The sequence below is a fragment of the Glycine soja genome, chromosome 18, assembly GCF_004193775.1.
Source record: "Glycine soja cultivar W05 chromosome 18, ASM419377v2, whole genome shotgun sequence".
Taxonomy (NCBI): Eukaryota; Viridiplantae; Streptophyta; class Magnoliopsida; order Fabales; family Fabaceae; genus Glycine; species Glycine soja.
In genome coordinates, this window is record NC_041019.1 from 53,781,356 (window position 1) to 53,809,198 (window position 27,843).

Below are 27,843 nucleotides of genomic sequence, written 5' to 3' on the forward strand. Positions count from 1 at the left end.
ATAATCAAACACATACTTAAACTTGAAACTATTAATTAAATTAAATTAAAATTATTCCAAGCTAGTTAATTTACATGTTTGATATTTGTCAACGCTAGAGGATGAAGTCAAATAATAAAAGCTCACAACCAAAGTGGGAAAACAATCTTTATTTGTCTTTGTTCAATGCAAATATATGTTGAGCAAAAGGATAAACTTTCTATTCTACGCATAAACGCAGTCAAAAAGGGGAAAAAGGTGCTTTTAAAAATCAACAACTGACTAAAATCTCAACGATTGCGAAGGCAACCACAAGTTAAATTAAAGCCCCAGCTGGAGGCTTCAAAGTTGGACTACGACAAATATAGAACATGTTTTAGAAGCCATTTTGTTGTACTCTAATGTCTAATGCTATGTTTGGATTGAATAAAAAAATATAAGTAGTAATAATTTTTTATTTGGTTAAGAATAAAGTAAAAAGAAAAAAATAATGATTTCTAAGATTTTTTTTTTCTAACGTGTCTCCCAACGAAAACGTGAATCGAATTAATTATGATAAAAAATATATCAAGAAAATAGGAGACATGAAAAAGCTTCACAATAAGATGTTGGCACTTTTGCTCCTATCCATCATCTGTAACACTCCAAAATCATATTATAAGAGATAAAAGAGAGAACAAACATGGAGGAACATAGACCAAAAGCCATGAGAGATAAAATCGAAACTATGAGAATATGTAATTAAGAAGGTGTAACCTATTTTTAAGAAAAAATCTCCCCTAATGAAAGAAGGAAGTCCCACCAAATACACTAAGGTCATGAAAGGCTAGCCAATAAGCACAAGCCTTTGTATTGTATAAGATAAATATTTAATTTATATAATTTAAATTTATAACAAATAAATATTTTAAATCCATGCATCCAACTTTTCTTTTTCTAGTAAGATAAGACTTTGTTATTGCTATTGTTGTTGTATTAATTGATAATTTATTTAAATTAAAAACTATTAAAGTTGGATGCATGAATTTAAAATATTTTTTATTATAAATTTTATTTATATAAATTAAATATTTATCTTATACAATACATTGAGGCACACGTTGTGGTATATTTGGAATCTTTAATAAATTGAATTTTCGCTTATAAAAAAAATGACACGAGGAAAGTAATTTGAGAAGGTTGAAAGGGTTTTTTTTTCTACTGGTAGAATTATAGTATTTGAATTGCACATCTAAAAGAGAAAACAAAAGTTAATTTAAAATATCTATTAAAATTAGAAGAGTGAAAATATTATATCTCAATTTCCATGTGTATTATAATTTAAATACAAAAATAATTTGGTATTAAAAGTTATAAAATCACAATACAATTCTTAATTCCGCAAATAAAAACCATAGGATAACGAATGTCATAATTTTAAATTTACAGTTATCGAATCCCAACAATCATACCCCATTAAACTAATCACAGAAAGGAAAAAACATGGTCAAGAATAAATTACTCACGTGGCAACATTTTAACACAAATATTGGCAATATATTATTATAACATAGATCGACAAGATTAATTAAATATCATAACTATTCAACGTGTTAAAAAAAAAACTTTTTGACACCTTCAACGTGTTAAAACTAAGTATTCAATCTTTAATGAATTTTTTTTAATTATATTTTTTTTTATCTATGAGACTAAAATATGATACCCTTAAAGAAAATTAAATTCAATATCACTCAAATTAAGAATAATTAAGTTAATAAACAAACACACTTACACAATTTTTAATTTATATAATTCCACTTAAAACACTAGATGATTTGTCTACCAAAACCTTAATAAAATAATACAAGTAGAATTCTAATACCTTTTCTTTTTATTACAAAAAAAATTAAGTGAGTTAAATGTTAAAAACATATCAGAATCATGATATATTTTAAGGCTTAAAAAAACACTTAAATACAAACGTACTTACAAATAGATCATCCATCAACAGCATCATCTTTACATGGATATATAATAAAGTTCAAACTCATGTTGTTATAAAATAAGAGACTGATTCTTCCTAATTGAATCGATATTTAATTTGTTTGGTAGAATTTTTAATACTCATAAGTGAATCTAAGGTGAACAAATGAAAACAGACAAACGTGCCGAAACACCCAGACATGGGTCAATGATCATTGCTACATGTGGGGGACCTCAAGTCATGTTGCACTAGGTGCCCAACATTTCAGATTCCACTTGTCCAATAATTATTCCCAATAACCAATCTTTTAGGCCTCCAAGGTTACCCAAAAGCCGATCAAGCCTCATAAAAATATTATCGCGGTGTCACGTTGAGACAGTGACACAGAAAGCAGCAACACAACACAGCAACCAAAAGTTAGGTTCCACTTGGATTCTTCGCACAGATAGAAAATGAGAATAGAGGAATTCAGAAATATCATGCATATCCTACTCCAACTTGCCATTGGAAAAGTTTACCATCTCACTTTTCATTGTATATTCCGGAATCACTTAAACAATTTCCACATCAAGTCACGCATGCATACACCAAATTTCATTCTATTTATATATAAAAAATACTATATTTTTACCATATTTTAATGACCAACACTTAATTATGTACCGTTAAATTATAGAAAAAATATACTATGAACGTGTGAATCAATAGTAAAAAATTATAAAAATTAAACTACATAATTATTATTTAAAATTTAAATATTTCACTTTTTTTATAACAAGTAACTTTTTTCTCCAATTTACCAATTTTAAAATTTTTACTAAATGAGTCTCACAAATATAACTGACATGCTCAATTGCAGTATATTTCGTCAACATTAATTATTAACAAATTTTTTTAATTATTTGATAAAAATATATATTTCAGAAGCCCACAATAAAATTTAGCATCAATACTTATACAAGCACTTAGTGCTTGACCCATGTTTAAGACTCTGGGAATTTTTTTCCCTATAAATATTTATAAGAGAATAAATAAGAAGACAAAATTTTCTTATGAGTTAATTTTTGGAAAAATTAGATAGAAAAGCTTCTATAAAAGTCAAGTATATAAGTTCATTTTACCTTTTTAATTTATAAAAATATGTTTGTTTTTGAATTCATTTATTTTATTGAGTTTGTAATGAAAAATAATAAGAAAGAGGAATTCAGCAAAAAAAAAAAAAAAAGTAGGAAAAGAATGATTTTTGTTGAGAAAACGAAACCAAACATTGAAAGTGGCCTATACAGTGCAATTCAGCTAATTACTCTCGTCTATCCTTTCCCTGGTTTACTCCGTGAACTCGTGAGTTGTGTGCTACTACTACTGTGCTTGCCTTGTGACTGGCCTTTCCACTATAAATACGAATCCAAGTCGGCGGCATCAACTTCCGTCATTTTTCTTCTTTGCTTCGTTTCTGCATTCTGTAGATTTTTTCTGCTCCGCATTTATCTCTCGCAGCGCGCTTTGGAGCTTTGCCTTAGGAATTCCGTGCTCGTGAGTGAGTTCTAGCGCTGTGGATCGCTGAGAGTTTCGTCTTCGAAGAGTTTCCGTGTTCGCGATGGCGGATGACAAGGACGAGGAAGGAGTTTTCGCGGCGCAGAAGATAACGATTGGAGTATGCGTCATGGAAAAGAAGGTGAAATGTGGCTACGAGGTTCTTCTCTTTTTTTTTTTTACGCCGGATCCTGTGTTTTTCTTCGCGTGCTGGTTCTGCTTTCTTCGCGAAAGCAGAGAGACTTGCAACGAGCTTCGTGAACGCGTTGATTCAGTGGCTCTGTTTTGTATTGCAGCTTTTTTCGGCGCCTATGGAGCAGATTCTTCAGAGGTTGCAAGCGTTTGGTGAATTTGAGGTAGGCGAGTGTTCAATATTTTTATTTCGACGTTCTGGTTATGTCGTAATTGATTTTGACTTAGCTTGTTCATGAATCCACTGGTGATAACACTGTTCGTATTCTTTCTTTTGTAATACTAATACGTTATAATATTATGAACTCGATGCTATGGTTATTTTTTTCCTTTTATTTTTTATTTTTGAGAAATGCTATTTGTACAGAAAATTGAATAAAAAAAATCGAGAATAGGAGAACTATATGATCTAAGTAATGATGTGACAGAGATGAAAAGAAAAAAAAAGTAGTATAAATTGTTGAATGTTGATTTTTTATATTTTTGTTGTGCAGTAACAGAGATGGTCGTTATAGTTGTGCTTTTTGCAATTTTTCTCACATGTACGTTGTATTGTACGCAGGTCGTACATTTTGGTGACAAGGTCATCCTTGAAGAACCAATTGAGAGGTATACTTAATTGATATCAGTTTTTGTTTTTAGTTCTTTTCATTGACCAGTGGATCGAAGTGATGTACTGTTCTCAAGCTCTATCAATAGACAGGAATTGGTTATTGTCATGTTTTAGGACATTTTGCATGCACCCTGGCATGATGTCTTGGTTGCTTTAAGTAAAAAAATTATTTAAATGTCATGTGAGCAGAAGTTAAATTCCAAACTGAAGGATTTTTTCCTGGGTTTTTAATTTGCCACTGGTAGTAGTCATTTTTAGTTGATCGGAAGAGTCTTCAACAGTTTGTTCGGATGGACAAAAAATAAGAGAATGGTAATGATGTTGAGAATCATTCCTTTGTTCTGCATGTTTACTTTATGGAAGTAGATAGATTGACATATGTATATTTGATAGTACAGTGGAAAGGAAAGAAAAGGAAATGAAAAGGGATTATAGAAATTAGCATTTAATGTAATTTTTCATTAAATTCATTTTTATCTTCTGTGGATAAAGTTTGATGTTCATATAAATTCTTTGGATACTTCACTTTATTGTCTGCCCATTTTTGGAGGGAATATAGATCACAACAAAAATCCATTCCTGGGGAACACTTTATTCCCTCACGATGCTTTTGTTCTTCTATCATAATGCATCCAAACAAGGGACCAAACAATTTTTTCCCCGTTATTTTCCAAATGTTTGTTGGATGAATAATATTTGCATTTGAGACTCGTAAGCTATGGCTGAAATATTTCTTGCTTCAACATTTTAGGTGTTTAGAGTTGCACTGTTGGCATACTAAATTTATATATTATGTTATTTCAGCTGGCCAGTGTGCGATTGTTTGATTGCTTTTCATTCCTCCGGATATCCCATGGAAAAGGCTGAAGCATATGCTGCTTTAAGAAAGTAAGCTTGTTTATATACCTACTATATTTGATCTGTATGTCATATAAATTATATAAATAATCAAAACCCTAGTAGTCTATTCTTATCAAAATTTTGGGTGACGCTACTATAATATGTTCTGGAAATATTGTTGGAGCCATGGTCAGTTACACCTAGGATGGGAAAATGCTGATGTAATACGAGAATAATTGTATGCTAGCTTCTTGACATTCATCTTCTAAAAGAAACCAATGTAACAAATTTGGTATGAATATTACATGGTATAAGAGTGGTACAACAAATCTTGCATATGATGAAAAGGTTTATTCTCTGTAGTCTGTTCATCTTGGAGCAGTTTCTCTTGATACACTTTTGTGTTTTTGGCAAGAATAAGGAGGCTATTATTTTATAAATTATAACAGTGTACAGTTTATGCTATTCTCTGCTGTAATTGGTTGCAGAGAATATCCCTTTTCTCAGTGGTGCCTCTTTTGCTGCACAATTTTTATGAGATAGGATTCATTTTTTGGCTTCTTGTTCATGCTTCAGTCTTGCATAAAGCAAAGTCCTAATACTTATGTTCAGTGTGCTGAACTTCTTTGCTGCAATTTTCTATTTTGGCCCACTGTTCCTTTCCATTTTCCCTTATCCCTCTCTCTAGTGTGGTTTGCTATGAGAAGTGTGAATGTTAGACCTCCTGCAATTCGTGAAGTGCATGAAAGGAGGAATAGGGTAGAGAGGATAGTAAGTGACTAAATCTTAAGATGGTGAGCATAATTTAAGGTACAGAATGGAGATTTAGGCTGTAACAACCTTGTCTATGTGGCAAGGGTGGTGGGAAGTAAAGGAGTAACTGCTAGGAGAAAGCCATCAGGGAGAGTGAAGTGGAGAAGGGCATCAGATGATTGATATATATCTTGTAACTTCAGTTGTTAGTTTAATGCATAATTTTCTGGAGTGTGCGATGTGTGTTTTGAGATTAGAGATTTTGTGTGGAGTGGTTAGTCCTTGTAATTTCATTTATCATAGCAGATTTTCTCTCTATTTTGTATGTGGAGATAGGCCTACAGTGTTTGATTGAAATTTCTCTATATATTTCTCTTTTCCTTGTCCTCTGTTCATGTCTGGTTATAACATTTCTTCACATTGTGCTTTTTTTCAATTGTGTTATGTTGTTATTTTATTTAATATAGTTTTCTTTCAGTTATTGGGTGAGAATGTTTATTGATCTAAATTCTGTGCACTGTGGTCCAGGCCCTTTCTAGTAAATGAACTGGAGCCACAACACCTTCTTCATGATCGAAGAAAAGTGTATGAGGTAGGGGGGTGTCTATTGCTTTTTTCTTTCTTTCTTTTGGCTATGTTCTAACTGCTTTGTTTTCAGATTTCATGACATTTCACCTTGTTTGCATTAAGGTATCTTAGATTTCCATTTAAGAAATAAGTATATTGAAGCTTTGATTTTGTTGAAGCCTTGAATGCTTTTGTAATACTCTCCCTCTGGACTCATATATAAGAAAAAAAGTGGTCTTCTATGTTGGACTTAAATATAAACAAATCTAACTAATTTTGTCCTATTTAATGCTATCATTCCTAAAATACCCTTCATTTAATTCTAATTCTATTTTCAGTGACTCCTTTTTATTCATGATAGCAAGTTACAATGAAGGACATTTTAGAAATAACCTTATTTTTTACTTGAGATTAGGAAAATTAAATGATGTCAACTAACTTTCTTAATTAGTATGAAATTAGTTATTTTTGCTTATATGTGAGTCCAGACTTAGAGCTGAATAAAAAAAAAAAACTATCGTAGAGCCTTTATGACTTGCTATGTTTGGATTGACGAAAAGAGATGGGATGAAAATGAAGTGGGATGTGGATTAAAATGGAATGGAATAGAATGGAACATAATGGAACAAAACATTCATTCCATTGTTTAGATATGTTATGATTGAATAAAATTCCCATTCGATCTCATTCCTCCCAAATTTGGGGAAAATAAAAAGAAGGTAAACAATGGAATGGGTTCCTCTAATTTCCATCATATTTTATCATCATTTTAGCAATCCAAACAATTGAACCTAACACCATTATATTTCATTCCCTTCCATTCCACCCTCTTCCACCAATCCAAACATAGGAGTCTAATCCTTGCAAGATTTGAATTTCAGAAGGTAAAATAGGCTTGTGTGTTGTGCCTTTATGAAATTGGTCATAGACAATAGATTAAACCTATTTTTGACATTTTTTACGGCCTGACTAGCTCCTGTTCATCAGAAATCTTTGTTATTTTTAGTTTAAAGCCAAACCCAGCCAGGAAATTCTTTCTAGTTGGCCTTAGAGTTAGCTTCAAGTGTTGTTTTTGTTTTGCGGTGCAGGGTGGCACATTTCCTCTCATCATTTAGAGTTTTACATATTATGTGTGTATATGGTTGGTGTGTTACTGTTTGGCATGTTACAGCCAAATGCTTTTTGCTATTTCTTTTCTGACATATAGTGGTTTTAATAATGTTCAATTTTTGGGTTTAAGTGTCTTGAAAAGTTTGGAATCCATGTTCCAAGATATGCCCTTGTAAATAGAGAAGTACCATACCAACATTTGGATTACTTCATTGAGGAAGAAGATTTTGTTGAGGTTCATGGAATGCGTTTCTGGAAGCCATTTGTGGAGAAGCCTATTGATGGTGAGCCTATCTCTTTTATTTAAGACTAAAACTGTTTTGCAATTCCATGTTTCTTTTATGTCATGGTTGAATCCAATGTGTTGTGTGATCTGATAGTCTGCCTAGTAATACAACTGATTTATGCAATGGACATTGCATTGGGTTGCCTTAGCATGAGAATGGTATATGTATCTTTAAAAAGCTGATAGCATTGCATGTCTGAGGTATAGCTCCAAATACTGTACTGATAATTACCAATTAAGAAACTTCAGAAATTTGTGTGTTTTGCAGAGTTAAGTTATCTAACATACTTTTCCTTTTGTGCCATAAATTAAATGATAGAATTTATACCCTCAAATATGCCCATAACAAGAAATTCTTATTTGATTATATGAAGAATGCTGTTTTGATTGCATAATTACTATTGGTCTGTTTGTGAAAAGTAATAAAGCTTTTGATTTCTCCTCACAACCTCTTTTTTTTTTGTTTACTTGATATATAACTAATTGGAAATATATTTTCTTGGATGTGGTATAACCTTTATTTTATTTTGTGAAGGTGATAATCACAGTATAATGATATACTATCCCAGTTCAGCTGGTGGAGGTATGAAGGAATTATTTAGGAAGGTAAGCTTTAAGCTGACATGTCACTCTACCTAATTAGGCAGGTGTATTGTAGTACTGTTAACATTAAATAGTCTTAGAGCACATGATAAGTTAAAAAAGACAGCAGTTACATGATCGTTTTCGGTCTTAGTTTCTTTCACAAAAAAAAAAGCAAAGAATTTCCAAAACCCATATGTATTCCATGGTCCATCCACGGAATGTGATTCAATTTTCCTTTTCCCATCGTAGCCTGAGTAATTTTTAAAAAACGTAGTCATTATCCTTGCTACATTTAATTTGCTTTAGCCTCATGAGCAATTGAAGATGCTGCTGCTAAAATATTTACGAAAGCAACTCAAGTAGAGTTTTAACTTATATATCGTACACCCAGAGAAAATGACAATTTACCTTTCATTTATCACAAATAAAGCATTCATTTTGTTTTTAGTTACTATTTTTTGCAATTAAGTTACAAAAAAGAAATAAACTGGAATAATGCTCTCAATAGTCAATAATATATATTCATGTGGCATATGAAGTTGTTCTTGTTATTATTATTATAAAGAAGCATTTACATCATTATATCAACTTCAATCCTATTCCACATTGATCCATTATATCAAACAATGCTAGAAGGCTATTGAATTGGAATGACCATTACATTCCAACTCATTCCAGTTCATTTGTATTCCTTCTCTGAAATCAGTTTTCCATGTCTGAAAAGAAACATTGAACTTCTGGGATAGTTGATGTTATTATTTTTTTTTCCCGAGTCTTATGACTAAATATAATTAAGCATCTTGGTCTGCTTTGGGTATTTTATGATCTTAGGTTGGCAACAGGTCTAGTGAGTTCCATCCAGAGGTGAGAAGAGTGAGGCGTGAAGGGTCATATATTTACGAGGAGTTCATGCCAACTGGAGGGACAGATGTTAAGGTTTGACTATGAAGTTTATGTTGCTTTGTGTTTATTTTATTGTTTCTTTATTTTTTTAATTATATATTTGGGCTTTTTTTTCAGACACATGTGATGTTTCTACATAGTTTTTCACAATAGAAATTCTTTTCAAACATTTCGACATATGATTGTAGGTATATACAGTTGGCCCTGAATATGCTCATGCTGAGGCAAGGAAGTCTCCTGTGGTTGATGGTGTTGTGATGAGAAATCCTGATGGGAAGGAAGTGAGTACTAAGTAGCCTGACAGACATTATAGTCCCTTCTCCCATATATCAGTTTCAGTTTTTATCATCTACATTTTATCCTTGTTTCATTTTATTCTTGTATTTAACATTACTTGTGCATAGTTTTCCTAATAATTAGTGTCTATTTTTGTTGCTTAAAAAAGGATTCCTTTCAGGTTTCCTCATTGTAAAAGAGTAATTCTTTATTTTTAATCAACAAAAAATATTGTTTTATTTTCTAAGATATTGATAACATCAATTATTTTCCTTTTTTTATAATTGCTAATGTGAATGTGTATGCATACACTGTAAAATAAACTGCTATAACGAACCACTGTTCAACCAAAAATGCTACGCTCATGTCAAAAACTAATATTGTCAAACACACTAGTTAAAAGTAACTAAAGTAATATTCATCAATTCTACCAGGACTCAAGTCATTCCTCATAAAGTTTGAATGAAATGAAATTGTTATATTTCCAATTATTTATTTATTTTTTGAACTATGAATGGAAGAAACTATGGGGGTGGTTCATGGAATGTTTTAGTATTCCTAGAAAATATTATATCATTGTCATATTTGAATCAACCTTTGGAAACTTACAATAATTTATCATATTCCTAGGAATGAAATAATCCTATGTTTTGGCTAAAATATTCATGTAACTGACGTGTGCCTTCATTCATCTCAGAATGTAAAAAGACATCATTTACTATCCCCACCACTTATGTCCCTACTCTTGCACCACCACCACCACTGTTACACCTCTGCTGCCACCGTCATTTCCTTGCCCCCATGACTGCCTAAATAACATTTTCAAGCCTAGACACTAATGTAGAATAGGAAGAAATCACTTAATAACTCTGACTGAAGTTATATGAATAAAAATAATGAGTTACTAAAGCTAATAACCTTATATTATAATAATAATAATTTGTTAAGGTTATGAAATAACGAAATTGGTCTCTAGATATAAACTAAACTGAAATAACTGAGATGATATGGTTTTTAATCTTTGCATAATGCTTGTGCATCCTGCATTAGATATAATTAAATCGAGAACACTAAAAAAACAGTTTGTTCCTCCTTAAATTTCTTAATCTGATAGAGATAATCTGAATGGAGAGTCTTGCATTTCAGAGAAATAGAGGATATGGTTTTGAGAATAGGAAAAGTAATTAGATTGATTAACTGATAGGATACATGTATTTATAGGAAGAGATTACAGTGGTTCAGTTGTAACTGAATCCTAACTGTGCTAAGTAACTGAGAATATAACTATAAAATGCATTTGGGGTGTGAATAATGCTCTGCACTCATTCTGATACTCTGAGAGTTATGGATTTAGATATTTGATGTATTTGCTTAACCTTTAGGCTTACTTTCAAAAGCAGAACTATCTTTCCTATTTTCTTTTACTTTTCTTTGATGTTTCTATTTAGAACTCCTTTTAAGTAACCGCTAGTATAAATCGTGTTCTTGAGTTGGTAGCTTGGAGTATTGTATACTTCTTGGAATTGTTTGTTGGCTATTCTGTCACAGCTCTCTTCAGCTAATGTGTCTCCTTGCATGTTTTTTCATTGCACCACAAGCTTACATTAGAGCTTTCATAAATAGTAGCAACCTCTTTTTGGTTGCCTAAACAGTTTGCTTTTGTCGGTTTTACTGTTTTAGTTAATCCTTCTTTATTTGTGTGAGCATTCAATGTTTGTCTGAATTATAGATTGTAGGTGGATTTGAGAAGAAACAAATATTTAATATTCAAAAGCAGGCTGGAGTTGCTGGCTGGTGTGCAACAATAATTTTTCTTGTTGAAAAATGTCTACAATTTCATTTGGCAGGTTAGGTATCCAGTCCTCCTGACTCCTGCTGAGAAAGAAATGGCAAGAGAAGTTTGCATTGCATTCAGGCAAGCGGTATGTTTGTGAATGTGGGAACACAATACTGCATGGCATTTGAAGATGTATTCTTTTGGTCATGACTTATGAGTGACTGTGTTTTGAAAATTTGTTGGAAATATCTGGCTCCTAGTTTGTAATTTCAACTTCACATGCATGTTACACTTTTTGAGGATGAGGTTTTAAAAATGGTTTGTCTCAGTGAAGAAAAGAAAATAATTTTAAGTCTTCTCTTCTTCTCTTACTATAGGTCATTCTTGTTGCTTGCAGGTTTGTGGGTTTGATCTCTTGAGATGCGAGGGACGATCCTATGTTTGTGACGTGAATGGATGGAGCTTTGTTAAAAATTCACACAAGTAATATTTTGTGATTTATTGTTTTGGCACTGTTATATGGTTCAAAATACATCAATAGTTATTCACTCTGCTTGTATCTATAATTGGAAAAGCTTATTTACAACTCTTTTCGCATAATATCTTTTTGGTGAAATTTTCATCATTTCTCGTTTGCTACTTCTGAAGGTATTATGATGATGCTGCCTGTGTGCTGCGAAAGATGTTCTTAGATGCAAAAGCACCTCATCTTTCTTCAGCAATTCCACCAACTTTACCATGGAAAGTAAATGAACCGGTCCAACCTTCTGAGGGACTCACTCGTCAGGGTAGTGGTATTATTGGCACTTTTGGACAATCTGAGGAACTACGTTGTGTAATTGCTGTTATTCGTCAGTATGTTCTTTTCCCTTTTTAACTTAAATTAGTTAAGCATCTTGTTCTTGCCATTTACTCTCTTGTTTCGGCAGTGGTGATAGAACTCCCAAACAGAAGGTGAAGCTAAAAGTTACTGAGGAAAAGCTGCTAAACCTAATGTTGAAATACAATGGAGGCCGACCTAGAGCTGAGGTGATCTTATTTTCTATGCTTATGTGTAATATTTGTCAACTTTTATTTGATCTTCTGGATTTTTTTTTACCTCTTTTGCTTGATTTACTGATCTTTTGTTTGCAGACAAAACTTAAAAGTGCTGTTCAACTTCAAGATTTGTTAGATGCCACACGAATGCTAGTTCCTCGTACCAGGTATTTCACCCTGCACAAGCTTCAATATGTAATACACATTAGCATCACATGCAACTCAATTTCAATTTCACACCAAGGATTAATCAAATTTTGGATGTGTGGCTGGTCTGGTACAGTCAGTTTTCTTCTCAATATTACTTTTGATTGAACCAGGAGATGGCTTTTGCAATTTCCTATATTCACATGATTATTATTTGCACATTTTGAATGTATGCTTTGCCATTTCTGTTGGCAAGTAATTTTATGGTTTCTGATCAGTATATTTTAATTATGGCTCAAATATGTTTTTCACACCTGGAAAATAGACGGTTTTCAAATTACTATCTCAAATTCATTTTTTGTCAACTAACTACTTGAATTTTTTTTTTTTGTTTCAACGGAGTACTTGCCATTAGTGCCATTCTGTTAAGTGATGACGCGGTAGACGGAGTGCCATGTCATCAAGCCTATTCATTGACACGTCATCACCACATCATTCCCATGTCATCTCCTTATTCCCCTTAGATCTTCTCGAGCTTCTTGCCCTTCACCACTGGATTCGCCTTCGCAATCTGCTCCCTCCCCATTTTCTTGAAGTCGAACTCGCACGCGTGCTTTTTTGGGTAACGGTGGGTCCGCAAAGCATCATCCCGCAGCGACACTCGAACCCCATAAGCCTTACACGCATCTGCACGTCATGCACTGGTTCTGCTGCAGCGCCTTAACCTTCTCCGCCACGTGTGGCGTGTCAAGAACCACCTTTGAAGCCAGATCTGCTGCCGAAGCAGAAAAAGGCAATGACTAAGAAATCACCGCCGAAGGAGGTAGCGGAACGAGAAACTGATTCAAAACCATCTTCGCGTTGGAAGATTGCTGCTCCTTGAGCTGGAAATCGCGGTAGCACTTTGAGCACATATTCTGCGTGGTAGGGCTGCCAAAGAAACTGCAATTGTTGGCGTAGAAGCACGGTGCTTGACATCTGTGTTCTTCTGCCATTTTTTTTCTCGATACCTGAAAAACGAGATCCGAACCGATCCACCGATGAGATCACAAATTTCAATTTTCGAAACCCTAAAATAAACACAGAAAAAAGAAAGAAAGATTATTATTATTACCGTTAGGGAGAAGGATGAAAGATGATTATTAGGGTTATGGAAATGGAAAATCAAGGGAGAAATGAAATAAAGGGGGAAAGGGAGAGGTCAGTGGTTATAAGGGAAAGAAAAGAAAGGGAAGGAATCTAGAATTTGAAGGAAAGTCCCAAAGAAAAGAACCTGCACACGCACAAAATACACCAATGAAACAAAAATTCCAGATATGCTTTCTTCTTCTCTCTATCTAACTTTTTTCTTCATGGGTTTCTATTCGTTTGTGTTTTGTAACCAAACAGAGCACAACGCAATAGTTTCTTTATGGCTTGCTGCGGCGGGAGGACATGGTTTTTGTTGTGGTGGCTGTGGTAGTCAACCGCATGGTTGGTAGTGGTGGCGCAATGGTGGTGGTTCCATTGGAGAAGGGGAAGAAGGAGATGACATGACAATAATGTGTTAGAGAGTAGGCTTGATGACGTAACACTCCATCTGTCACGCCATCATTTAACAGAATGAGATTTAACGGCAGTTACTATTTTGAAATATAAAAAATTTTCAAGTACTTAGTTGACAAAAAATGAATTTCAGGTAGTAATTTGAAAATGACCTATTTTCCAGATATGAAACATATTTAAACCTTTTATTATTCATGTTATGTAAGGGTTTTGAAATAACTATAGCTGTATATATTATGTAGACCAGATCGAGAAAGTGATAGTGAGGCTGAAGTCGAGCACACTGAAAAGCTCCGTCAAGTTAAAGCTGTCCTTGAAGAGGTTTTAATTTCAACTTTGTTCATTATATGATAATAGCAAGTTTGTAGAGTATTAACCTGATGGTAACTGAAACTTGAAATTTACATTTCTGTGGACTGTGAAGCTGTTGATTTGTATCCCTTTGGTTGGTTTTGCCTTATGGAAATATTGACTGTACTTTCAATTCTATGGTAACGGTCAGATGCAACTTTACTAGAAAAAACTTAACCTCAAGACATTTCGGTGTACCAATGTTTCTCAGGAATATACAAGAACACATTATTTTCTTTTCTTATATTCTTAAGGCATATTACATATGTAACCATTCATTAGTTTTTACCTGACAACTTAAGCTTTTGGGAGAGTTGGAGCTTCCTTAATGGAGCAGTCAGAACTTTAATTATTGTTGCTCTCATTCTTGTAAATCTTATCCATGCTTCAACTCCAAAGCACTCTTGCATGAGGGAGTGATAAGAGACGTTATTATTAAGCTGTAAGGTATCTTCCAGGAATATGGATGGTGTAATAATATGTCTTGGCCATCCATTCCCTCTTGAGGTAGCTTTTGGGATTGACCTCAGCTTTATCTATTTCTAGCATAGTATAGAATTTAGCTTATTCTCAACTCTGCTAGCTTAATGTTTTAGATGTCTAGTCCTAGGTGTGATGTGTGTCTTAAGACGTCCTATGTTGGCTAGGAATATGGCTAAAGTACTCCTTAGAAGACTTGGGTGATGCTGCCTGGAGATAGTATTTAGAGTTCAAATATGCTCAATTCACTTATAATTTATAATGGTAATAAAACCATTCATATGCTTACAGCCCTTTATAAGTTTTTTGGAGAGTTTGTTCTTGAATTGGTCATGTGAGAAGACCAACCAAAGTCCCATTAGGAAGAGTTGATCAGATGGATGATAAAACTCAATAGAAGTTGAGGAAGACCAAGAAACAAGTGAAACCATTAGAAAGGAATGATAGTTTTTTATAGTACGTAATGGCAGTTTTAAATCCTGTAGCTGACCCGTCTTATGGGAAAGGCTTTTGTTGTTTTTGTTATGTTTTTATCTAGATAAAAGAAAATAGGTACTGTGTTGCACTTAATACAGAAACTTTTCTATTAGCTGTGACGTGCCACCCATATTGCTTGCGAAAGAGGAAGACAATGCTCCTGCATGACTTTTAAAAACCTGAATAACAGCAGCTTTGAATTTTTATTTTTCATAATTTTAATCAAAAAGTCTTGAGTTGTTTCATGTACTTCTTTGTTTTCTTTTATTCAATATCAGGGCGGGCATTTCTCTGGCATATATAGAAAGGTTCAATTAAAGCCACTAAAGTGGATCAAAGTGGCCAAAAGCAACGGTGAAGGTGAAGAAGAACGACCTGTTCAAGCTCTGATGGTTCTTAAATATGGGGGCGTTCTTACACATGCTGGCAGAAAGCAGGTTCAGATTGATAAACACATCAAAGAATGTTTCTGCTCAGTTTGAGTTTTATTGTATTGCTGTTTTTGAGGAGAGTAAATATAAGATTTTTATTTATGATTGTCTTTCCAGTTGTATTAATTATTTTTATTTTTTGTAGGCTGAAGAACTAGGAAGATATTTCCGCAATAATATGTATCCAGGTAACTCAAGTAGATTTTCAGTCAGCAATGTATTCTGAAGTTTAAATTAAAGACACTGAGGCATGTTACAGCAGATTTTTTTCCGGCAGTGACTGCAGAAGTAGTACCACAGTTTTTCTACTTTGATATTATATATTTAGATTATTTGAGATTCTTCTTTCAAGTAGGAATGGTGGTTGCCTAATCCTGTGCTTAAGATATAGAAAACTACCTACGGGTCTGTGTATACTTGCTTAAGCTTTTCATAGATTTGATACTAATGATTTGTATATTTTTGGTTTCATTTTCAATGTGTTGAAAAGGATTTTTAGTTTCATTGAAATTTAAGCATAACAAATTTTCATTTACTAATAAGAATAGTTGTGTTAGAACAAACAGTTTGGATGGACAGTCTTGCTAGCTCAAGTTCAGGTATTGGGATGTAAAAGTGTAAAACTCATGTTAACTGATTGTGCTAGAGAGTTCTTACAGTTTTTCCATTAAAATATTTTCTTAAATAAATGTACTTACTTTCCAATGATATTATAAACCTGCTATGGATCTAATTGTCAAGAATTTTATATTTATGAACATATTATTGCAGAGTTATATTCATAAGACCACTGTATGTTGTTCACATGTTCCATCACTCTCTACTGGAGTAAATAATTCTATGACTTTACTCTAGTGTTACTTTTGGCATTAGGATATTGTAAATATCCTAGATATTTTAGGATATGAAAACATATTTTTGTATCCTGACATTTACTTTTTTATTTATTGTTTCTTTATTTCCCTATTCAGGCCTAGTTGTTCATCCTATAAAAGGGAGATTAGAGCTTGCTTCAAACTATTCTGAATATATCAAAGTTCCTTTTCTTTCAATTTATATGCTACCAGTTGTTTTTTTTTTTTATTTGAGATTCCTCTTTAACCATAAAGTTCAATTTGGTGTCCAGATGTGCTGTGTTATACTTAAGAAAAATGTAACAGAAAAGATACTATACACTGTAAATTTAAATGTTTTAAAAGGTTTTTAACATGCTTTAGTCCTTCTTACAGTTAAAAATCAGTTTTTAGCTGTTTGAAATTTGAAATGTTTTCCTTGAATTTGAAACCGATTGTTTTATGTATTTCAAATGATTTCTCTGATTTGAACCAATTTGGGGAAAAAAAGAAGAAGAAAAGGCAGTATCCATACAAGTTGTACAGTTTGTGAATATGTGTGTTTACATCATGCTGTTATGCTTAAAAACTGAAGTATTAGTCAGCATGGTATGTTTCAAATACGATTTTTCATTGTTCTTGTAATATAGACATGACAAACAGATTGTACCATGCATGACATGCAAATTAAATTCTTAAATGTTGAAGGAGAAGGTACAGGGCTGCTTCGCCTCCATAGCACATACCGCCATGATCTTAAGATATACAGCTCTGATGAGGGTCGTGTGCAGGTATGGGCTATGTTACACTAACCTTCCTGCAATCAAAAGGAATCCTTGACTTCCTGAGTGGTTTTGAAAGCAGTTGTTCTCCTTGTTATCTAATTATTTATGTCTAATATTGAGATTATGTTGCTAACCTGGATAATCTGTCAAAAATAATATCATTTATGAAGAATTTTATATTTGATCTGTGTTAACAGATGTCTGCAGCTGCTTTTGCCAAAGGTCTTCTTGACCTTGAAGGGCAGCTCACACCAATCCTGGTTGGTTTTTAAATTTTTTCTAAAGAAAGTATTTAATCAGTTTTTTGTGTTGGATATATTTGACTAAAAGAATTGTAATGTTAGGTTTCACTTGTTAGTAAAGACTCCTCCATGTTGGATGGTCTTGACAATGCCAGTATTGAAATGGAAGAAGCCAAGGTTTGTAGTGTGTGTAGTGATTTTTGTTGTCCTTGTTCTATATTATAAGCATTGCAGTAGTGATGAAAAATTGAAAATGGGTTCTGTTCAATGTCAAAGACCAATTTTCCTAAAGGTTTGCGCAGTTGGATGAAGGCTCGTGAATGGTTTATTTTTTTTGAACCCCCTCATGGAAGGGTGCTTTTAGCTTGTTGTGTTTATCAGTGATGAAACCATTTGTGTGTCTTTGTCTAATAGCTTAACTTTTGGGATTGAGGAATGCTTGCAACACACTCTATAACATGCTTTTTAATACATTCTAATACAACAAAACCTTATCCTACTAGGTGAGTCAATCTACTACATGGATTACATGACACCATCTGGCTTGGTTAAAGACCAAAGTTCATCAATATTATTTACCTTGAAATCCCTCTTGACCACTTCCTCCAATGTCTTTCTTGGTTTCCCTCTGCTTTTCACAGGATTAAAAACAATACAATCTACTCTTCTCAGTAGTGCCTCTTGGGACCTTCTTTGTATATGTCTAAACTCTAAACCATCTTAATCGATTTTCTGTTATCTTTTCCTAAATTGGTGCTACACCAATCTCTCCTCATATATAATCCTTTTGTATCTTGTCTTTTCTTGTGTGGTTACTCATCCATCTTAACATTCTCATTTCTGCCACTTTGATCTAAAGCTGAACAAGTTAGCTTGACAGGTTGATCCATTATTTTCCCTTACATTTTGGTTAAATAGATTGGGGTTTCTAGCACCTTTGTAATGGAGCTCTTATGTGTATACTTGTAGAAATGCTCATTTCCTTTCCAATCACCTAACCATACATGGGAGTTGAAATGATCCCTTCCTATTTGCATTTCATTTGCTATAAAATATTATCAAAGCTTGAGTTATTAGGAGGCCTATGAATAATTTTATATATTGCTAGGATGCCCCCCATGCTAGAGCCTTTGGGATGGAAACATGGATAATGCATAGGCTCACTTGATTTTGTGGATAAATTTAAATTTGTATTGTGGAGAATGAGGGAAACAAAAATTGAATTCCTGAACCCTTGGTGATTGATACCTTGTGATTGTGTATTTCAAAGTTCAAACTCATGCATTTCAAGTAAGGTTCAGGAAGTAATATAGGAATACTGCTATGCTTTTCAACTTATTTATAGTCTTGGTTGAATATTCTGCAGGCTCGGCTAAATGAAATCATAACTTCTAGTTCAAAGACAATCTATAACAATGGATCACCTGAATTTTCTTGGATGGTTGATGGTGCTGGACTGCCACCTAATGCGTCAGAATTGCTTCCCAAGTTGGTAATGTTTTTTGTAAATATAGCAATGCATGATTGTATCATAACCTCTTCTACCATGGCATAATTCTAGTATATAACTTTATTTTGGACTTGTACAGTAGATTCTACAATTTGTTGCCAGTAAATTAAAAATTGTCCACAAGAACTTATTGGCACATATTTTTGTAAAATAGAATAATCATTGTCAAAATATGCTGAGATGGTGTGGTAGATGAGTTAAGAATGTCATGAATAATTAAAACATAAATAGGAGGATGAAATTCATTAGAATGGTGTTGTTTCTTTTGGCTAAAGATGTGGGATTAGTGCTTATATTTTGTTCATTTAAAACATACTCACATGGAACTCCTTCAATATGAGAAGAAAAATTCAAATAGTGATATAGATTGATTTTTTATTGTTAAACTTAAAATGCACAATAGCGCTTATTAAGATATCTTCTAATCAAACAAGCTGGTAGGAAACTCAGACCCAAGGGAGCTCTAAAATGTGACAAAGCTGTCCAATCTAAAACAAAGCAAAGACTAAACTCAGACCCAAGGGGATGGTCAAATGGGAGAACCTTTCCCCTGTTTAATCTCTTTTAAAATAAAAAATAGAACCTCCCCTAAGAAATCATGAGTAGGTCACTAAATATCATTAAATGTGATTTTGTTTCCCAAGTGTTTAATCTGTTTTCGTTTTTTGGTCATTTATGTGAACTTTTTAAGGTTAAAAATATGTCAGAAAAAGTTGATTGAGTTGCAATTGTAAAATTTTGCTAAATTTCAAAATTGGTATGGTAGGCTTGTGTTCCTTTTCAGAGATCATGTTGAGCTTTCGTTTATGTTCATACTATCTCATCGTTATCTACTGGGAACCTGTTTGCCATTGTCTGAGCCCATTAATCTTGAAAGGATGGTGTTTTTGTCGGAAGTTATTTCTTCCTAAATCTTTCTAGATTTTCAATACTGATAGAACATGAAACTATTTGTGTGAAATGGTACTAAAACTATTTTTGTATCTCAACTTCCACTGCATATCTCGTGAATAGGTAAGTTTGATTAAGAAGGTTACTGAACAAGTAAGACTGCTAGCCACGGATGAAGATGAGAAACTTGCAGAAAAGAGCTTATATGATGTAATTCCTCCTTATGACCAAGCAAAAGCACTTGGGAAGACAAATATCGATGTTGATCGTATAGCTGCTGGATTACCTTGTGGTAGTGAAGGGTTTCTATTAATGTATGCTCGGTGGAAAAAGCTGGAAAGGGACCTGTATAACGAACGCAAGGAGTAAGCATTTACATTTATTTTTTTGTTTATTCTTGTTTTGTTTTATTGTATTTCCTTCTACATATTAGGAAACACAAATGTTACTTCAAATGCCATTGACACATGAGAAAAGGTTTTAGTTACACAAAACGTACATAACGAAAGGCTGCCACATAGGAATTTTTTAAAACTAGCTATTTGTGAAGTCAAAACTTATTGCACCCCTGTAGTTTGCTCACTATTTGTATCTTTCCTTGATTTGTGGATGAACTCAGTTTTTGAATTCATATATGTATTATTTAATCATCTCATCTGAATTATTTTTCTTTTCTGTCCATTGTAATACAGTATGCTTTACTTTTACATTGTAGTTTGTAGCTTCATGAACAAGTAAAAAAATGCTTTTGGTTGTAAAAATATTTAACTTTACTTAATTAAAATGATTTTTAATTTTCCCTGGTTTTTAAAGTTAGATTTTTAATCATACACAAAATCATGAATCCCAAAGTTGCTCATGTATAGCTGTTGTGCTGGTGTAATGTATTGGCTGATGCACTGATGGTGTGTTACTTTCACAGGCGCTTTGACATCACCCAAATTCCTGATGTCTATGATTCATGCAAGTAAGTTATTTATTTCCTTGGGTTTTTATGATGACTTAGTAAGACTTTTCCAGATCTACAATATTTGTGCAATACTGCAATCATGGAGATTGATTAGATAACTTGTGAGAATTTCTCATTCTGAGTGAAATTGCCATAAAAATTTACTGTCATAATTGTAAGTTTCCAGGAGCTTGTTTGTAGGTTTCAAGGGAATGTTATGTAATGTTGACTGTTGAGTTTCCTGGTAGATCTATTAGTGCTATACTTTTACTTTATCTTTCCTGTTCACTCTTGGAAATTGTTTATATATCAAAAAACTAATATTTCAGCTCATTTGGCCTAAATGTAGCAAAAGTTTTGAAAAGATGAAACCAATTAAGAATGAAGGAATATGATTTCATGCTATAAATTTTAAAGATGAAGCTTTTACATTATCAAAGTTAAATTGTTAGGAAGAAACAACCAAGCAAAGCATGAGTAACTGGAAGAAAAGGTTCTTATAGCTAGATATTAAGAGATCTCATAGCCTGACTTCCACTGAACTGTTCTGTTCGGCCAAGTTGTGTGAACTTCTTTTTTCTATAACCTTCTGGTTTTTTTGCCTATAAATTCTCAGCTTTGATTAATTATTAAATTCTTGACTGATTGTCTCTATTTTCTTAGTCTTCCTCGCCAATTTTACCCTACTGCCCATCTATTATCTTGTTTTTCAATTGTCCCTCCATCCTGTTGTATGTGTGATGTGTCTCCAGAATATATGTAGATATTTGAGTTGTGACTACTGACTAGTCATTAAGCTTTGGGAAACCCACTACAGCTATAACTGTTTGATGAAAATTTGCCTGTTGAGCTAGCTTCAGCCAAACCATTGAAACTCTTCTATGTTTCTGTGTCTATAATCTGCAACTTAATCAATATGAAGAAAAAATTGGCAGTTTCATTTAAATTATGTAGCTTTTTTTATTCCTTTTGTTTGAGATGTTAACATTTACTTTCACATTACAGATATGATCTCTTGCATAATGCCCATCTTAATCTAGAAGGATTGGATGAGCTTTTCAAGGTTGCTCAGGTATGAGAGTTCTGTTAGGGAAATTTGTGCTCAAATAGAACTACTTGAGCCTGTATAGGACAGGTTGACCAGGCAGGATTTGAATCCACTTGATATACTTTTGAAATATAACTTTTGATGGTTCACTACTGTTAATGTTTCCATGCCACTTGGGGTTGTGTATAAATTTCATCTTCAATTTGTCGCATGCAAGTTTTTGGCCTTTGAAGTTTGAAGTTGTATCCTTGTAGCTGATATCACCTAGTGGGATAAGACTATTGTTGTTTTCTCTTGTACTTGTATCCTTGTTGAAAGAAAAACTTATTGCCAAGTTTGAGCCCCTTTTACTTAGCAAACCTTTTTCATAAAATTTTGAGTTATGTTTTGGCTTTACGATTTTGAAAGAAGCTTTGGATGTTAAAAGACTAAAAGAATCAAGTATTCCCTGGCAAAGATAAAACACCCACATACAATATTCCCGGGTATCATCACCTTGATCAATGTAGTTCAGTCTTTTTGGTTTCCTTATTGATATGCCTTCTTATTTGCAGGCACTTGCTGATGGTGTAATTCCAAATGAATATGGAATTAATCCGAAGCAGAAGCTAAAGATTGGCTCAAAGGTAAAAGTGTGTAAGGAATCTTGCAAATTGATACTAACAATTTTAAAACAGATTCCTTATAATGCATCTGTAATGAATAAGAATCTCTTCTTTGATTACAGGTGATATAATTTAACTTATAACAAATATGAAATTTACTAGATGCCATGAAATGTGAATTGAATCTGAATAGAATAAAATAGATCGGTCTGCAGTAACTTTTGAAGGGAATGCATTGTTTGATACTTGGAATATGGATTGAATCAAAGTTGTTATAATTAAATGATATAATATTGATCATGGGGGAAAAAATAAGATCAACTTTTCTCATGTATACTGTTCAAGTTTAATTGTTTTTGTAACAATAACAAAATATTGTGTCAGAGTAACAGTTTCATTTGTCAGAAAAGATAATTGAAATGTATACAGATTTTTTTAATTGTGTTCTATGATATGAATATTATTACACTATAAAGTTTCACATGTTTCTATAATTATTAGGTTGTTAAATTAATCTATAAGTCCTGAACTAAGGGATTTTTAAATAAGTCCTTATACTGTTAGAAGTTTGTAATTAGGTCCGTGGACTTTTAACCATTTTCAATTACACTGGCCACATTTCCATTAGGTTTTTATTGAATACAGGAATCTAATTGAAAATTTTCAAATAGTTTAGGGACTAGGTTGCTATTATAATTATTCAGTAGGTCCTTGAACTATTTAAAAGTTTCAAATTAGGTTTGTTTACTTAACGGACCCCTAATGGAAATGTGGCCAAATAGCTAATTAAAAATAATTTAAAAGTTTAGGGACCTACAAATTATTTAACTTAATTATTATTTTTTAAATTTTCACATCAATACATAAAATGGATTGCAAGACATGAAGGGAAGGGAAGGTTAGGGATGGCTGAAAACAAAATTGATTGTTAGGCAGGATACATTTAGTAAATAGTAAAAATTTTCAATTGTTATTGTATAAAATGAATGAGGTTTTGTTAAGAAAAATAAATTAAATCTCATTTCATGAATGGAGTAACCATTCTTACCTCTGTAGGAGGGAATGATGATAATTTCTGACTCTATACGGTGAGGTGCTTGTTTATGCTAACAAATATGAGAATGCCCATACAATCTAATAATAAAGCATGGAATAAAATCACTATTCGGTGTACCAAACATCATATAAGGGGAAGTAAGAAATGGGCACTTGATTTGAATGATAACTCTGAAACTGGATGCTAGGCTTGGTTAAGTCCAATTATAACTTTCTTGCAGTTGCTATTGCTCGATGAACAAGTATTACTTGTAAGTTGTATCACCGATTACATTGTTTTAATTTTAATTGTTTGTGTTATTGTGATTAGATTGCACGTCGATTATTGGGTAAAATTTTAATTGATCTGAGGAACACTCGCGAGGAAGCCATTAGTGTTGCTGAGTTAAAGAGTAACCAAGACCATGATTCATTCTCTGTGAAAACTGAAAAGGAAGATACAGAGGCCAAGTCAAAACTTCTCAACAAGAATGATGAAATAAGGAAATCCAGCACATTGAATGATATATCAATGGATCAAGAGGACGATGATGATAAAGAGACCAAATATCGTTTGGATCCAAAGTAAGTATTATGTCTTTGTTTTATTTTGTACATTCTCACTTGTATTCTAATACTTTTTTATCGTCCACCTCTAGGTATGCAAATGTAAAGTCGCCTGAACGCCATGTGCGAACACGCCTATACTTCACATCAGTAAGTGCTGTGTTAGATTGTGTTAATAACCTTGAACATAAATTTACTTTTAAACCCCTCACTACCTGTTGTGTTTCTGTGATTTTAAAATATTTCCGATCTGATTATTTAATCTCTGATAGGTTACTCATGAACTTCTTTAACCTGTTAAGTGATTAATTATTCCCAAACTTAGTATTTTACAGTGAGTGTCATTCTAGTGATTTTCCCAAAATCTTATCATCATGTTGGCTGGGGACTCTTGTTGGAGATTGGGATCCTTTTCATCTTGTTCTTTGCACTTTACGTCAAACTGGTTCTACAACTGGCTTGATCCAAAAAAAAAAGAAAATGGAAAGGGAAAAAAGTAAAAAAATAAAATCGATGTGAAAAAAATTCATATTATAGTGAAGGGGTTCCAGGGGGTAACAAAAATTGACAGTCAGACATTTTGGACTGGCTATTCTGGTCAAGTTGCTAGCATTATTTACTCTCTTGTTAAGTAGAATGGTTTTAATTAAGTTTTCTCGGCAGGAATCTACTTGATTGATGATATTTGGTTCACGTCGTATTTGTAACATAACAAGAATAAAACAAAGTCTTGTGGCAAGTAGCTTGGTTTTTAGTTTTATTTCCATACTTTTGTTTTAACCTATTATGTATGTTGACAGGAATCACATATCCATTCTCTCATGAATGTTCTTCGTTATTGTAATTGGGATGAATCTCTTCTAGATGAAGAGAGCCTCGTTTGCTATAATGCTCTAGAGCGCCTCTATAAAACAAAGGAGCTTGATTATATGAGCTACATTGTGCTGAGGATGTTTGAAAACACAGAGGTAGGTTATTTTTGGCCCTTTCCCAAGCATTGTTTATGATTTGTTACTGCATGTTTGCAACAACCTAGTCTTTACCACCAGTTTACATTTTCAATGTGGTGTTGATGGAATAAAATGTATCACCTAAATACTCAATATTATTTTTGTCCTTTTAATCTTTTGTTTTTGGTAGGAAAAAAAGGTTTACTAGGAGGGAAGTCTATCCCATTCTCAGGCTAGGGCAAGCCACATGCCTTAGTGAGGGTTTATAGTGGTGTGATGTGTTGCTGATAGTTATTTTAAGCCTTTTAGGGACCTGGCTGGATGGCTGGATGGCTTGTACAGGTGGTCAAGTGCCCCTATTCTCTTTAGGTGAACTCGGCCGTTCAGTTCTGGTGTACTGTATTTTGTGTTGAGTGGTATAGGAGTGATGAGTAAGTAGGACTATAGGAGAGAATCCACCACAAATTGAATAGCCTGAAGAATTCATGCTGGTTTAGTGTATCAGACTTCCTTTTGTGAGGCTGTTCAGAAGCTAGAGATCCCAACTAACTATGCCATGCCAGCAAGCAGTAACAGTAGTGAAAACTAACCAGGCTGTTGCAACTGACTGGCCTAACTAAAAGGAAGCTTAAGGCTGTGAGAACAGAGAAAGAGAGCTATCTCACAGAAGAACAGTTATGATATTTTGATGGGGCATAATTATCTGGAGTATGTGATGTGTAGTTTCTTTAGTATTTCTTTTATTGATTTTACTTTTGGCTTTCAAATTCCAGGTGGCCTTAGAAGATCCGAAAAGGTTCCGCATTGAGCTGACCTTTAGCCGTGGTGCTGATTTATCCCCCTTGCAGGTAAATGATATTTATTGTTCACTAATAAGCAATATAGAATAGGGGTTTGAATTCTATTTAATGTATCTGGTGTATGGTTTGAAAGTGAAATTCAACTCATTATCCATTAGGCATCAGGATACAAATGGTGAACTGGTTTCAAGCTTCCAATATGGGGCTTCTGTTTTTACATTACTCCTTTCATGCAAATTCCATTTATTGATATGATAAATTGTCAGTAAATACACTCATTTTATGTATTGAATTTCTTCGTTAGCTTATTTCTGTTTGTTGTATGATTTACAGAAAAATGATAGCGAGGCTGCTTCGTTGCATCAGGAGCACACACTGCCTATAATGGGTCCTGAAAGGCTACAAGAAATAGGATCATATCTCACATTGGAAAAAATGGAGATGATGATTCGTCCATTTGCCATGCCTGCAGAAGACTTCCCTCCACCAGCAACCCCTGCGGGATTCTCTGGCTATTTCTCAAAAAGCGTACTTGAACGTCTAGTAAATCTTTGGCCTTTCCATAAGCATGGCAATTCAAATGGGAAATAGTTAACTTGTTCAATACTTTCTCCCTCTGCTTCAATGTTCCAACTTCGTGTTTCTTATTGTACATGGGAAAATTCTGATACAACCAAAGTGACCTTTGGCTCCTTTGGAATTTTTTTTCAAGCAAACTTCTTCCAGCCAAAAAAATGTTGGAACTTGTACAAAATAGCAGCTATTGTAGTTAAAGCAGACTATTGTCCATCTCTTTTCTATTATTATGCTTTATAAAAAAAACTAACAGGAATACTGGAAGTAAAAGGAGTTTGCATGAGGAAAATGATGTGTGAAACGGGTGATGGAGGCAAGACCTGAGAGCAACTGGGGTTGTTGGAAAATAGACAGACTTGGCTGGGAATTGGAAAACGTTTCTGCTGCTGGGAGGTAGTTGATAAATTTTCTCCAAATCAAAAGTAGTTGCCGCAATCAATGCTACAATAGTGACTGCGATTTCATGTTGCGTTGTCTGCTCTATCAAAACGTGACGCAATGCTATATGCATCAATGGTGCCATTTGTTTTTGGTCTACATCGATGGTACCATTTATTGTCATGATTAACTACTTTGGGTTGAATCATTAAATCGTGTATCAATATCGTTTATTGGTTGAATGATAGTTCTGGCTTTCACAACTTGGATAGATTTGTCTGCCCACACTCTGACCAAATATTATATCAAACGTAGTTCAGAGTCTCTTATTGCTATTCAATGGTAAACCAGCAAAAAAAAGTACCGCTCTCAAGTGACATCTATTTACAAATATTTCGTTCAGCCACACGTGTCTTCATCCCTGTAAGACTCTTCACACATTTCTCACTTCCCTCAACTTCAACCTAATGTAATTAGAAAGATAATCAATTGAGGAATAACTATAATCTTGATGAAGCCTTACGTGCCACCTTCGCCTAACCCCTCAGTGTTGCTGTGTTTGTGAATTGTGATCCCTAAATACGGGTTTGCCCGTATTTTAGCTTAAATTTGAACATGCGTGTTTGGGAAAATGCTTGTAAATTGTTTCGAACGTTAAATGGTCTTTAGACATGATTGTAGAAGTAGTTTTTGGAGTGATTCACGGATTAGAAATTCACGAGAATGTTTGGGTTTTAAAAATTTATTTATGGTATTGGTTGCCTGAGTATGTTGTAATAGTTTAATACTATATTTTATTTTTATTCCTATAACGAGCGATGGGAAAAT

The 27,843-nt window shown here is 33.5% G+C and overlaps 1 protein-coding gene across 3 annotated transcripts; it reads left to right on the forward strand.

Annotated features, from left to right (window-relative positions):
- Positions 1 to 3,215: 3,215 nt before the first annotated feature.
- On the forward strand, positions 3,216 to 27,300 carry LOC114395737 (inositol hexakisphosphate and diphosphoinositol-pentakisphosphate kinase VIP2-like). Of its 3 annotated transcripts, none has more exons than XM_028357581.1 (30): positions 3,216 to 3,635; positions 3,772 to 3,831; positions 4,230 to 4,276; positions 5,085 to 5,168; positions 6,402 to 6,465; positions 7,681 to 7,834; positions 8,372 to 8,442; positions 9,253 to 9,357; positions 9,513 to 9,605; positions 11,448 to 11,522; positions 11,775 to 11,860; positions 12,026 to 12,232; positions 12,307 to 12,406; positions 12,512 to 12,582; positions 14,350 to 14,428; positions 15,694 to 15,852; positions 15,992 to 16,034; positions 17,388 to 17,470; positions 17,662 to 17,724; positions 17,809 to 17,883; positions 19,073 to 19,198; positions 20,231 to 20,472; positions 21,030 to 21,074; positions 22,062 to 22,128; positions 22,659 to 22,730; positions 24,076 to 24,329; positions 24,404 to 24,461; positions 25,112 to 25,279; positions 26,035 to 26,109; positions 26,395 to 27,300. In XM_028357581.1, exons 1-30 carry the CDS (start codon positions 3,540 to 3,542, stop codon positions 26,650 to 26,652), a joined length of 3,180 nt encoding a protein of 1,059 aa, XP_028213382.1. In that variant the 5' UTR covers positions 3,216 to 3,539; the 3' UTR covers positions 26,653 to 27,300. The 3 variants fall into 3 exon arrangements, with proteins under 3 accessions (XP_028213382.1, XP_028213383.1, XP_028213384.1); XM_028357582.1 differs by having other exon boundaries at positions 3,216 to 3,617; XM_028357583.1 differs by lacking the exons at positions 3,216 to 3,635; positions 3,772 to 3,831; positions 4,230 to 4,276; ... (1 more) ...; positions 6,402 to 6,465; positions 7,681 to 7,834 and having other exon boundaries at positions 8,394 to 8,442; positions 9,264 to 9,357.
- The last annotated feature ends 543 nt before the right edge of the window (positions 27,301 to 27,843 follow it).

What these genes read in the sequence shown, in the direction of transcription:
- LOC114395737 (XM_028357581.1), top strand. Translation starts at nt 3,540, where the DNA reads ATGGCGGATGACAAGGACGAGGAAGGAGTTTTCGCGGCGCAGAAGATA. An exon ending in GCATTGCATTCAGGCAAGCG is followed by an intron (nt 11,523 to 11,774) that starts GTATGTTTGTGA and finishes TGTTGCTTGCAG; the next exon opens with GTTTGTGGGTTTGATCTCTT. An exon ending in GGATGTTTGAAAACACAGAG is followed by an intron (nt 25,280 to 26,034) that starts GTAGGTTATTTT and finishes TTCAAATTCCAG; the next exon opens with GTGGCCTTAGAAGATCCGAA.